Genomic DNA, 14,711 nt, shown 5'->3' with positions numbered 1-14,711 from the left:
TCCTACAGTGTCTTAAATTCTGTATGAGCACCATCAACACATGCATGAATGTATGAAAATGTATGTAGACCACCAAAATAATGCAGCCTTTGCACTGCATGTACTGTGGGAAAGGCAAGGTTGCCACACTGTGTTATATCATATGTTTATTATGTGTATATTAAAGTCCCCTTTAACTCAAAAACGTGATGTTCTCATTGTTACTTCACTTGGATGTTTGAGCTTCACTGTGCAGAGGGATGATGTACAGAGTTTACACTAGAAGGCTGTTTGCAAATGAATCTGGTGAAAGTGGAAAGTTTCTCTGTGGTTACCAAAAATCACATAAAGCCACTAGTGCACATACACTAAGAATTGACTTTTCAGTGGAGTAGGAGACATATCAGTGGTTTAGCTTTTGAAATGAAAAGTATTTCCCTATTCAGAGATTCTTGATTTTCGATGAGGTAAAAAAGGGTATATGTCATCTTAAGAATTTACAATCAAACTTTTTTAATGCAAAAGCCACATCAGGCCACACAAAGAAGTGAAGAGTATATTCTAAATTGCTCTATGAAATATTAATGTAGCCTGCACATGCATCGTTGTTCTCTCTCGCCCATTTTCAGGTGCCATTTATATTCTTTCGCTCCTGGCTCTCACACAGCCTGAATCCTCCAATGCCAAGTAGCCTTTTCTGAATCTATAATTATTCCCACTGTGGATCCCAAAAATGAATACTGTACGTTAAACAGTACTTCGACTGTCCAGCACTTTGACTGTAGAAGAGATGGTTGAATTTGCAAAAGTGAAAACAGGAAAAAGGGAAATTTGAGTATGCTTTTTCCTGGGAACAGTAAAATAAGGTCTATCGGGAAGATATAAAGCAAAATAATATGTACAGTTACCTATTTGGTGGTTTATCAACTTGAAAAATCTTATCCTAACCCTAACCCTAACAGCTTTCATACACTAATTTAAACTCTTTTTTAGTTTTAACGTTTTAAAGACAAGGACAAATTCAGGTATAGAACAAGCAGAAAATAAAGATTTGCCAGACTAAGATGTGTAACTAAGAATGCGAAACAAAGTGTGTCTTAAGCAGAAAATATTCCGTTCATGGAGGATGATACATATGGGGAGTGACTTTGCTGTTCAAAGTGTGGTGGGAAAGTCATTCCACCTCCAGGGAACAAGGAGGTGAGAAGAAAGTCAGTTTGCCACAGGGACAGCATGTACTTGGCCAATTTGTAAAGCATATGAATTACTAAGATAGGACAGATTGTCTGCATGGTCATGGTGGATTCTGATTGTAAATTATTATTGTGGCTGCTATGAACCAATCTCTCTGTATTTCAGTGACCTTCAAACAGATAAACACTGTGGACTGATAAGATTTTGTCCCTGGGAATTCAATCCATTTTAGTTGTCAAATGCAATTTAGGAAAAAAGTCGGCAACTGTTTATCTTATTGTTTGTGTGGACAGAGTGAAAAATGATTTAAAGTCAGTTACTCTAATCATAAATCTGCTACACTTTACAATAGACTGTTGTGAAATTCAATAACAAAAAGAATACGAACCTAGAAAGCAGTCAAAGCTTACATCCCATTAATCTCTTTCTTCTTGTATATAATTTTTTTCTTACTGTACAAACAGATTTTTTTTTTAAAAACTAAAAAAAAACTAAAACAAAACTGGATCTATACCAGGATTTATATTCTGGACCAAGATCTTTCCATCAAATCTCACTGTATCTGTTGACATATTTTGAATATATTCTATTACAATATGAAAGCTCACATAACCTCCTTGACAGAGCTTTTAAATGCTATACAAAATGAAAATATTTTCCTCAAAATATGTTCGAGGAACTTTCTGTAACTTTCATGCTTGTTGTTTTACATTGTTTTCAACAATTCGGTTTCCAAGCATCAGAACTTGTATATGAAACTACTTTGACATCCTGTAATTGCTTCAAATACGGTTAGATGTCAGAGAGTCAACCAAGCTGCAAAAACCATTGATATGTTGTGAGAAAATTAAAAACAAAATTTAACAAAGCCCTCCTTTCAATGTTTATGTGTTTATCTTGTTAACTCTACATTGGTTTGGATCGATCTCCTAATTCTTGTCAGAGGCTGCGATCAGTTATTGATCTCAGAGGAAATTAGCAGGCCAGTAATCATCATACATCTTGAAAATAAGCAGATGAGGAGAAACTAACAACATTCAATAATGGCCACCTCTTAGACTTTTCACATAAACTAACACCTTATCTAACTTATTACCTCATTAAAATGTACTATCTGCACTGTCTCTTTAAAACATTCGGTATTAGCTTTAGATGCAACTGTATGGTGAAGCTGTCTGAGAGGCAGTCAGACAAATTAACCTTATATACACAGAAAAATTCCCACAGGATATTAGAATGTATTCTCCAATGAAAGGAGTACACAATCACCTTCTGAGCCAGTGATAATATGGAACATGTAACTAATTAGACTACCAGTTATTATTACCACTAGGCCTAATTAGGCTATCATTTACTCTTCATCAAAGTGTGCCTCTAAAATATTGGCTGGTATAACTGACAATGTGCTCCAACTAGGCCAAAGCCTTTTAAATAAATACCGGGTTAGCTGGTACAAAATGTTCCATCTTTCCACATACAGTTTATACTTGTTGATAATTACCATTTGAATCCAGTTTCCTTTGGATATTTGCAGTGTTTATGGCGGATCATGTGGGTGAGGACTATGTGTGAAACTAAGCAGTGCATGGTGCTTCTGCTTTAGATGGGTCAGAGAAATGTCAAGCCCAGACATGTACAGACATGCACAAGGCACAGCGATTAGACAAGAGGGAAATGAGTGCATGTTTCTGTTATATACATCATGTTCATTTAAATGTGTAATTTTAATTATAAACAAACCATAAACCTTAATATTATTGTAATATTTTATTGGACTATTGAGTATTACTGCATATATACACATGATAGATAACACTACTGCATATTTAATTCATTTTGTATTGATTACGTCATCTATATAACATAGCTACCAGAATCATTACTTCTGCACATATTTTGCACCATTTTTCTATTTTTACAACCCACAAATCAGGTCATGCAGCCTAGTATACATTCATCCATTTACCTGACTTTTTATTTGTTGTGTTTGTTACTTCTGGTTTTCCTTGTTTTCTGCACTGCTGTAATGTGATTTTTTTTTTGCGATCTCTGTTGATCGATAAAGTATTACCTTTTCTTTAAAAAGAGACTTGGAACAACTTTCAAACTGTGGTGTTTACATTTACATATATTTTGTGTACCTAATTGAGGGCCTATACACTGATTCCATACATAATCTCACACTATCTGTTCTCAGTTTGTTGACTTTGTACATTCTCACAACTAACAAAATCTAGGTTATTCTTTGATGTACAGTAAGTTATAGTTCGGGAGCTGGCTACTATAGCGACATACAAAGTGTAAATAAGATCCCTTTGGAGTAGGTACAAGGTGTATTAAGCTACAGTCACTTTTTATGCTTAACAGTTACAAGCAAACAGTTTTTTATGCTAAAGTTAATTTATCATGTTGTTTTCCCCTGTTTTAAAAAAGTAGTTTGCCATTACAGCTAATTACACCTCGTTATTATGGAATTAAGTTTATGCATACAAGTATGTTAAATTATTAATCCTGTGAACTGCATTTGACCTTTAGCGAGCTGATAGACTCCAAAACAATTTCACAGTAATAAGCCTACAGAATATCAAAGTCACTTTCTGCTTGTTAGTCACGGCTAAAGAACAAAATACTCACACATCAAGCAGAAAAAGGCCAACATAGTCTTCCTGAGGGAGTCCTCTCCTGCTCTTTCTCAGCTCTAGTTTGATTTGCCAGCTCTGGAGAAAAGTATCAAGGTCTTTAGAGACCTGCGTGAACTTGTTGACTCTCAGTGTGACCTGCAGCATTATAGCATTCATTACTGGGTACTCATAATTGATTCAATGCAAATATAAAATGTGGCTAATTGGGTAGCTTTTAGTACATCTGTATAATGAAGCCTGACCTTATGTTGTAAGTTAATTGATTTGATGTTTAAAAATGTATCAGGTGTTGGCCATGCTTGTTAAATATTCTATTTAATGCAGACACATTTCTTGATTATCATTTAAATGTTTCATATCCCACAAATAATAGACTATAGTGTCATTCATTTTGCCGTTAGAAACTTGCATTGTAAATATCCTCAAACTGTAATCTGCCTTTAGCATAATGATTGGCGGACTGTTGAGCCAATCACAGTTCAGTGCAACAACAATGTTACAAGAAAGAGAAGACCATGGTCCACTCCATAATGACTTTATTCCACACTATGCCTGTTTCTCCAAAGGATTTCTCTTTGATGCTATCCTCTCGGGTATTATTTCACTTTTTAAAGGTTTTAAGGAGAAAACCACAGAATGTAGCATATAAGAAAGAAGAGAAATAAGGACAATTTAATAAGAAATGACAAGACAGCATAAGTAGAATCTCTGCCTTATCATATTGATCCATATTTGCTGAGATTATTTGTTGGGAAAGAGTTTTTTGAGAGTTTTTTGTTTGTTTGTTTTTTAACTTACAATGTAAATGAGCTATCCTTTGAAATGTTTCACAATTTTTATCCAACTAATCATTATATGCATAAACTGCAAGGCATTGATGTAATTGTAATTTTGTAGGAAACTCAGATTAAATAATGGTACATTTGTTTTGGTGTTGCCTGCATGTAAAACAACTGTGGAGTAAATGATCTTGATTTATTGCAGATTATATCTACACTCACTTTACATTACTTTGGGAAAAATGTTTTGTTTGGATTCACTGAATATGATGCGACTCTCTGCTTGCGGTTTTAATGAATTTTCTTATATTCACAAATCAAAATTTTAAGCCAAAAGCCAAACTTTATAGAGCTACAAACAAAAATCAGTTGAAATGTATAACAAATGTAAGCTTTACAAGAAATGTATTGAACTATTTATTTTTTGGTTTGTATTTTTACAACCATTTTCCCACTGGTGTGTTTGTGATTGTGCACACAACTAATAAACACAAGGTGCTGCAAACCTGTTGTATGCTTGTGTCAATAAAACTGCTAAAAGTGAAGCAAGCCCCTCTGTATGTGATTGGAAAGCATAATAAAGGAAACTGAGTATTGTGAAGAGGAAGAAACTGTAGACCATAGTTCATGGCCAGAGGTGTGTTTCAGAGAGACATGTTTTAAAGAGTGCACTGAGTAAAGAGAAAAAAATAGCAGTAATATTTGAAAAATAATAATAATAATACTGATGATAATCATCATTTTATTATTATTACTACTATTGTTATTGTTATTGTTATTATCATTAAGAAATACATAAGGAAGAAATAAATAAGGCAGTGATATTAAGACATTCATTGTACAATAGTACTCAGTACTAGTATAATATTAGTATTTATTTATTTATTTATTTATTTATTTTTCATCTGATTCCTTTTAATTAATTGAACTATGATGATTGTCTTGATTAATCTTTGGTATGACTACCAGAGACAATACTATCCAGCTGCAGCCCCGGAGCAGACGCCCCTGACGTGACAAAAGCAGAGGCTAGATCTGTAGTGCACTCTTCAGATCAGTGGGTGGCGGTAAAGCGCCCAAACACACCAAAATAAGACGACGAAGAAGAAGAAACGTAAAACGTAAGCGGTAGTGAAAGCAGAAGCTGTGTGCTGGATGTAGTTGCTTTCGAAAGCTACTCTCTTTCTAAAGGTACAGCCTGTTTACTCCTACCAAATCACAGAAACGGAGTATTAGTGTTTTTTTTAATGATGTTTTGATATAATGCCTGCAGTGGTGCTTGAATTGTCCTCTTGTATATGAATATTCAACAGTGTTGGCTAATGAGCTATAGGCTAAACATATGACGTGTTGTCGCTGTACTTTGATTAACAAGTGAATAACCTTCATGTGTATCATGTCAGGCCTCATCATGTCAAAGCAGCCGCTGGGAAAGACGCTGTTGAGGAATGTAATCCGCCACACGGACGCTCACAACAAGGTGTGTATGTGTGTATGGATGGATGGATGAATGTGTGGATGGATATGTGAATGACCAAGTCCACATTGTGCAAGTCTCAGTGGTGTTTGGGCTGAATCTCTTGTAATGTGGTCTTGATTGGGGGGTGACCCTTTTTATGTTTCCACCAATCTGAAACTGGGCTTTAAACAGTCTGAGGGAAAACTCTAAAATCACCTTTTTTGTTCTGTTTTCATCAGTAGTGGAGGAAATATTTCGATATTTTACTTAATTAAAAGTACCAGTAGAGGTTCAAAGTTTTTCAAGTTTTTCTTCTCATATGAACTCTCAAAGAGGTTTTCTTTGCTGTAATCATTCCTCCTGTACATACTGCCCATTAAATGACCCCTTTTGAATGTGCTTTAAGTGTAAGTGATGGGGGACAAAATCCACAATGCATTTAAAAACAAAAGTTATCTAAAGCTTATATGAGGCTTCAGCAGTAATAACAAATTAATATCTGACACATTTACCGTCTTTTCAGCGTCATATCCTCACTTTGTGTTTCAGTTACAGTTCTCCTTCTAATGGCCATAAGAACAGGAGGAATGATGATTTTGAGACAGACTTTAAAAAATGTGAAACTATCCTTTTAATCTAATCCAAATCTGGTAAGGTGACTGTACAGTAAGTGCAGTGGGTTTACAGAGCCCCTCTGGTGACATGGTCAAAAAAATGTTTTAATTGTGGCCACAATATAGCTATAACGTGTGCACGAAATACAAATTTTTGGCCACGAAATAGCTATAACGTGCACACAAAATATTAATTAATAATATTAATATCATTCCTGGACAGCTGGGTAAGCAAATAGAGCGCACCTTCTCTAAGGTCTAAGGTAGAGGCATTAGAGGGGATAAAGCTACACGATGGACAGGGACAGTATGATAGAGTTTTATTTTAGGCTGGGAATGAGCTACAAAGACTTTCTGAAAAGCCTGGCATTGCAAGGAACCATCATTACTGAGAGACATTTAAACAGGGTACTGAGAGCCAGGTTCTAGAGAAGGTGCGCTCGATTTGCTTACCCAGCTGTCCAAGAATGATATTAATGTTATTCGTTAATATTTCGTGCGCACGTTATAGCTATATTGTAGCTATATTGTAGCCACAGTGTCACCAGAGGGGCTCTGTAGAAATTAGAGTTTAAACAGTAACTGTAACTTTTGGAACAGTTGAGAATCAACAGAGAAATAGTATCCATTACCCCAGATACTGTTCAGGGTCAAATAACCAATGTTTACATTTAAGAGCTGTACAAACGTACACATTTCTTTTTAGCCAGTCTTTTCTTAATGTAACCCATAGTATACACAAATGGAAACAAAATGCATGTTTTGTGCAGCTGATACACATTTTTATGCAAATGTACAATTTAACCTGCGTTTATTAAAAAAAATAAAAATAAAAAATCAGCATTAAAACATGCTTTATTGATCATGTTCTATATAATGTTCTCCTGAATCATAAAATAGTGATTGTGAATGTATTTTAATTAAACAGAGGGATTAATCAAACATTTATTAATGACTGACTGGGAATTTATGAATGTGAATTGATATAGAGACTAATTATGAGTTAAAATATGAACAGTATGTGAGGGTTAAGTTTCCTGTATCTTGTTTTTGTTCATTTGCCCTCTCTGTCTCATGCCATGTTCAGAAAAGCACCTGTAGGGAGAGGTTATCCTTTTTTGTACTGTGACGCTCACGACCATGCACATTATTTAACACATTCTCACCAACATCAATATGTGCAACTCATTCTGATTGGTAATGTCACAGCCTACTGCACAGCATGATTATACTGTGGATTTAATTGGCACTGCTGCTTGTCAGAGATTCAGATGTAAATACTTTGGTGTAGTTAACAAAAGAAAAAAAAAAAAGAAAAAACAAAGGGAAGCATCGGCTCAGAAATGAAAACACAAATAAAATACTGTAGCACACCTGTTCAGTTAAATAGTTTTTAAAAAGTATTTTCCAACTAAGAATTGAGACATGCAAAACAATAACTGCATCCCACCTTGAATTATACTGATATTTGACAGCTGCATTTTCATAAACTGCCTGTTAATTGTTTACTATTGACAGATGGTATTTTCTTTACCACCAAGTGTTGAAGAATGTGTATAACCTCTGTAAATGTGTGAAACCTGTGTGGTTAAATTCTAGTGGTGGATTCAGATAAAGCATTTAAAATGTGTGTGAAAGAGAGAGTGAGTGAGGGAGTGTGTGTGGGTGTTTGTATCTGTGTCTGTGTAGACTTTAATTTACTCACTTTTGTTGACAGATCCAGGAAGAGATGGAGATGTGGAAAATGCGAGGCTGGGAGGTCAAAGGGCCCAACCACAAACATTCGGCAGCTACAGAGTGTGTAAGGTAGGAACAGTGAATGTCCCAGTTTAATTTGAGCCACCTGAACACGAGTGACACCAGAGTTCATTTGGGAGTACATTTCATAATGTAGCTCTCAGTTTAGAGAGCTGTTGTTACTGTGTGTTTGCTTGTTGATTTATTGGTGATGGTTGTTTTCCAGGGGGTCGATGCACTGCGATCGTGTGTCGGATGAATCTAGAGACCAGAGGCGAAGCAGGGAGAGGGCCTCGGAGCATGATGACAGAGAGGCTCGATACTGGACCCGTAAGCTGTATGAATTTGAGGCCAATGATCCTGACAGGTACAGAACACAGCTGAATCCTCTCCTGAATATATTTACAGGGATTTGTACAATCTATGAAATGACTTGAGTATGTCTCTTAATTGGTTTCTTTTTTACAGTCAGAGAAAGTGCATATTTATCAAAATGATTCATTTAAATGTTCCTGATTCAGACACATTTTTCACATTACAGATGGGGACATAGTGGCTTCAAGGAGCTTTATCCTGATGAGTTTATAAGTGACAGGTAAGCAAATATGCAGCGCTGCACTAAGTAAGCAAGACATAAGGGTAGAAGCAGAAAAGTGATGCAGAATTTAAAGGGGCACTCTACCAACTTAGTACTGCACTTCACCAGTCTTTTTCACCTCTTTTCATTAGACCCTCCAACCTGATTTAAGGCAGGCTTTCTGTTAAAAATGTTCTTCAAGCCCAAGCCAGGATACCCCATTATCATAACTTATTTTCTTCAGACTTCACAAAGCCCCTGCTGTGTTGCAGAATACATTTTAAATCAAAAATTAATACACTGTGTGTTAAATTAGTGGATTGCCCCTTTAAGTCATTATTTCATACCTAAATTAACCTAACTTTAATTGTTTTTTTTAGTGAAAAAAACAGCTCCTCAAAGAAGATGGGGCGACACAAAATGAAGAAGTCCAAGTCAGAAACAAGCTTATCTAAACACAAAAAATTCTCTCAAAAGAAGAAAAAGAAAAAGAAGAAGAAAGATGAGGGAGGAAAGCGAAAGAAAGACGAGAGCTCAAGCAGCAGTGACGACAGCAGCGCGGCCAAAGACAAGCAGAGGAGGAAAAGAACGAAAAGTCGACATAAAAACAAGAAAGCATCAAAAAACAGAGGGAGGGAGGAGGACAGCAGCTCAGGGGACAGTGATGATCATCACAACAGAGAAAGAGAGAGACAGACACACAGTCGCAAAAGACGAAAGCAGGACTCCCACAAAGACTCAGGTTTAGACTCAAAAAAGAAGAGGAGGAAAAACTGGAAAGCAGTTGGTGAGGAGAGCTCAGATGATACCTCTGGAGACTGAGATGCACACCCAGATGCACAGTTCAGGTAACGGACGGGAAAACAACTGCAGATACCTTTAGTTCACCTATACTGCACAGAGGGCTTCTCTCTGCAGAGCCCTTCTATATTATACTTTGTTAGACATCAACAAACCTGTGCTGTCGGCCCTCTCCGTGGGTGCTCTGTGTAGCAATATCTCACCACCTCTGCAGTGACTCGGAAGCACACTGCACAGGAGCGCAGTCAGCAGGCAGCATGAAGAGGAATGGAGAGGGTATCTGCCACCTGTCTCGTGAAGAATTGTGTCAGCTGCAGCCTCATTGATTAATCACTGACTCTCGTCTCAGACCGTCTCTCTCTCACACAGAGACTTGAATGGACCAATGTTTTTTATTATTTAAAAAAAAGGCAAATTATGCAAATTTCCTCAACAATTATGCTAGAATTTGTCATATTTTTTTTGGTTTTTAATATTTGTAGCACATTGTCATTGGTGAAAAATAAAAATATATTTTGCTGTTTTTAAAAAAGCAAACAACAAACATAGTTTTATTTCAAATGTTGGACCATATATTTTAGAGTTTAAAGCTGCTATTATTCTGTATTTTTATTATTGTCAGAAAAAATCACTTGAAAAGACCAAAACCCACAATGAATGAATACTAACCAGACATATTTTCTGTGGCCAAAGCTTCCTTGTCATCTATGCCATAGAGCTCTATTATAAAAAGAATGAAAAACACAGTGAGCCGTTGCTGATTGACCTGTCCCTTCATTACCATGAACGTGGGCACTGTAGTTTATTTTCTTTCAGTCCCACTTCCACTATCCTGCTGTTGTAAATTATCACCAAATAACCACTAAATTATGTATTATTCCACTGCTGAAAATAGTCCCTAAGAAACGCACTATTTACTCTTGTTTGTATAACGCTGGCAAATAACAACAGTGACCAGCTGTTACAGGAAATGACTTTTTAAATGAAACTTTATATTTGTGACCTGATCTTTAAGTAGGAATCATTTGGCTTGGATCTGAGAACCACTGAGAGATGCACAGGTAACAGACAAACATGATTTTTTTGGTCTTTCTTGGGGTTTGTTGACAAAAAATATAGATAATCACCAGTCTTATTCTTGAACAAACAATGGTTATACATGTGTGATGGATCTGACGGTTTCATTTGATTTTGTGAACAAACTGTCGTATGAATGCAAGAACCAGTTTTCACCAGTCTGTTCAGTTAACATTCACATGTCAGAGCTAGTTGCAGCCAGGTAATGAGACTGCAGTGCAAGTCTGGATCACCAAATTAATAATTCATACTTCAATACTTCAAAATTACCCCCATCACAACAAAAATTACTTTTCCGATGGAGTTCTCCTGAGTTTTAAAAATGTTTCTTTTATTTGTCAAGCTGTTAGTGAAGAAATAAACAGAGGACGTCCTCTTCTCCACAGGCCATTAGAGATCAAAAGCCTCCTTTCAGTCCTGTACTGGTTTAAACAAGCTGTCTTTTTATGATACTGAACATATACCTTAAGCTGCTATTCATGATCAAAGTGAATACATTTAGTGATTTGCAGAATCGCCCTTGACTACTATGCAAGTCAAAAAGCACTCGAGTTCATTGCTATAGTGAAGAGCAGCAGATTGACAGCCCCATATGGCCTCATTGCTTAGGTAATGTTGTACTTTGAGAATTTAAAGCCTCACAAAGCAATAAGCAAAAAAACAGCCCTGAACATACACATTGAACTACATTCTTATAGACAGCACTATTCAAATCGTATTAACATCATGTTCTGTGCCGCTAGTCAGTTTCTTCCTACCACACTTGTCAGACTAGATTTAACAATTTTTAAGCCGACGGTATCTAACCAAAAATGGTAACAAGAAGTCAGCCTGTGCCATCTGGGTATTTTTTGATAATCTGATGTTTTAAGGAAGTGTTGGTAAACCATTTTGAAAGTGTGTGTGTGTGTGTGTACTGGAAAAGCCTGAAGCAGTACGCTGAGTCTGTGTCAATAGGCTAAGTGTTCTCTCTAAGCAGCAGAGAGTGGGCTGTGTCGAGTTTGGCTGCAACTGCCCAAGTGTTGGAAATAGAAAAAAGCAAACGAAATTCGGCCGGTCAAATCATTCTTGACGGAGGGTTTTAAAATATATTAAAGTTAATAAGATTTTGGCAAAGGGCTAGACATCAGAAATTAAGACTTTTATGACTGCGGACACCTAGTGAAGACACACTATTCAAAATATTATGAAAATATACTGAAGAATTTGGCCAGTTTCTCTTGCTGTGCAATAATTAAATATATAAGTAAATTTCATACTGTGGCTTTTCAAAAAGTAATTTCTTAATAAAAATAGAGTTTACACTGTAATTCTGACTGAGGTCACAGTGTTTCCAAAATGAACAGAAGTCTAATTTATAATTTTAACTGTTTGCTATAGTAATACAACATGTATAAAATATTTACATTTAGTCAGTTTTCAGGGCACAAATAGTGTTGGCAAGAAAATTAGAAACCAGAAGCTAAATTAAGTTATTTGAATTGAATTGTGTATAAAATTAAGGGGAAAAGAATGAACGAGCTTCACATGTAGATTCGATGATTTTCTATTAGCAGTATCAAATTGGGGTGGAAATACTGTCTGTTTCATAATATTTAATAAATGTGAGGTTTTGAATTACTGAGCAGATCTTATTTTCTCATTTAAGAACAATAAAATGAAGCAAACCCTGAAAAAAACTTGTTGAACATCAGCAGAGCTAGAATATATGTAGTTTAAAAAGTAGTGATATTGAGAGTAGACAGTGTGTTTAGCATGGATAAGACTCCAAATTTAATGTGCATTACACCATGTTCAGATTGGACTTCTCAAACACGCATTATTATGCATTAAACATAGATTTTCAGTCAAAAAAAATTCACCCTCTCCAAGTCAGGCACAATTTTTTTTTTTTTTTGCAATCACTTAGAACTGCTGATGAGACACAACACACTTTGCTCTACTCCCACTGTTCGCTCGTTTGGCTGTCCTGGCCAATTTTGAAGCCTGGGCAAAGTCTCAATCTCCTCCTACCTAAGCAGATTTTGTGTTAGTTCAGATGAATAATAGTTACAGATAGGAGCAGACAGAAATACTCTTCCCGCAGTGAGAAATGGACAGCAGCACATTTCCACATTGGAAACCATCATTAATGAGGGAATGGACATTGGTTGAAAAATGTATGCATCACAAATTGACAGCTGACATTACACCCTGACATTTTCTTACTGAGAAAAAAAAAATTCAGGCTATGTGAAAAGCTGAACCATACAGTACAGAAAATGGCTTGGTTAAAGGTGGTGAGGAAAAGGAAGGGCTGACCTCGTTCTTAAGACTCAATCCTCTGTCACTGTGGATGCAAATAGGAGATTCAAGAGGATTGAAAATCTCCACTGTGACTTATCTCTCTGTTGTCCACACAGCTCAGTTTCATCACAGCACAGCCTCTGTTAAGTAGCTATAACCAAGGGAAAATGGTGGTTTCTCTACCAACAGACAAATACCCCTCATCCACTCTGATCATACCTTTTTCCTGTTATTGTGTCTTTGTGAGCTGTCATTTAAGAAAATCAGAATCTTAGATGCACACAGGCTCATCTAATAATCATTATTAGTGCATCCTCACTAACTGAGCTTTGTTTCCCCCTAGTGGGATGCAAAAGCTTTCACACCCTTGTTAGTGATAGCTGGCTGCATTTGAATCAATTTATCATGTCCCTTGTCGTTCCATACCCCACTCTGCTCCATGGTCATCATTGTGCAGCTTTCACAGGACCGTACGTCTTATAAATAGTGCTCAGGAATGAAATATTCATCATCTCAACTCTTATGTCCCCTCCTGCGGTGGACACATACTACTACTGCAGCTGCTCCTGAAGCGCAAGAAGAAAACGCCACTGGTGACACATGATACAGTTAACCCACACAAAAAAATTTAATACCCTTCGTGAGGGGATAAATGGTCCAAACTTTGACATACTAAATAGGGGAGAGGTGTGATGACACAGGTTTTTAATGTAAAAACTTGCAGCCAACACCCAAATGCTTTGTAAAAAGTCATGTGACATATGACTTACTTACTTACATAGTTAGTACACATACACCAATGTTTTATTATACTTATATATGTCTTTTTTGTTTGTTGTCTTTTTATCTAGACCAGCCAGATACAGTACCGATTAATATACAGTCACATCTGGAACAATATTTAACATCATACAGTCCGACCGTCAAAGAGGAATCCGCAGTTTTTCCAGGTCCATCCTCTCTATACTAACATTAGAAATTATTATTATTGTATAGACTGGTGGTGATACTTGTCCTCGTATCTCGTGTCTTCTGTGCAAAAGTTTTTTTTGAAAGAACCCAAAACATGATTGACATAACAGGATACCTGGCTGTTCACTTTACAGTTATGATGAAGTTTTGTTGTTTTTTTTTTCTCTCTTTTTTAAATTTTTAACAATTAAAGATAAACAGTCACATCCAAACGCCACACCCCCCCTTGGCATGTCACAGAGACGGAACAAAATTTAAAAATCCAAAAGAAATGCTCCCCATTTCAGGGTGGGAGGCAATGATGGAGAGGAAGGTTTATGACTACAGTGAGCAGCAACCTCCATTCGTACATTTTTTAGAATAAGGCACTGCTGCATAAAGAAAGGACATGGCCAACAAACCTCTCTGGGAATATGATGGGGAGGCAGGATGAACGGAGACTGTGTTCTTCTCCAGCAACTCACAGAAAGTTTGCATGGGTAAGTTCATGTGCTTGTGTTTATTGTTTGCTGTATGCAGGGTAAAGTGTGTGCTTGTGTCATATGGCATGTCGACATATTGTGTTTTTACATGTATGTTTATGTGTGGCTTTCC

At 36.4% G+C, this 14,711-nt stretch overlaps 1 protein-coding gene across 1 annotated transcript; it reads left to right on the top strand.

Moving 5' to 3' along the window:
• Nucleotides 1–5,714: 5,714 nt before the first annotated feature.
• Nucleotides 5,715–10,342, top strand: nkapd1 (NKAP domain containing 1). The gene is made up of 6 exons (XM_053320999.1): nt 5,715–5,785; nt 5,998–6,074; nt 8,385–8,473; nt 8,631–8,771; nt 8,946–8,999; nt 9,362–10,342. The coding sequence occupies exons 2-6, from the start codon at nt 6,006–6,008 to the stop codon at nt 9,801–9,803; spliced, it is 795 nt and encodes a 264-aa protein (XP_053176974.1). The 5' UTR covers nt 5,715–5,785; nt 5,998–6,005; the 3' UTR covers nt 9,804–10,342.
• Nucleotides 10,343–14,711: the final 4,369 nt, after the last annotated feature.

This window comes from Scomber japonicus, chromosome 6, assembly GCF_027409825.1.
Source record: "Scomber japonicus isolate fScoJap1 chromosome 6, fScoJap1.pri, whole genome shotgun sequence".
Taxonomy (NCBI): domain Eukaryota; kingdom Metazoa; phylum Chordata; class Actinopteri; order Scombriformes; family Scombridae; genus Scomber; species Scomber japonicus.
Note: the sequence above shows the minus strand (reverse complement) of the source record. Positions and strands in the feature narration are given on the sequence as shown.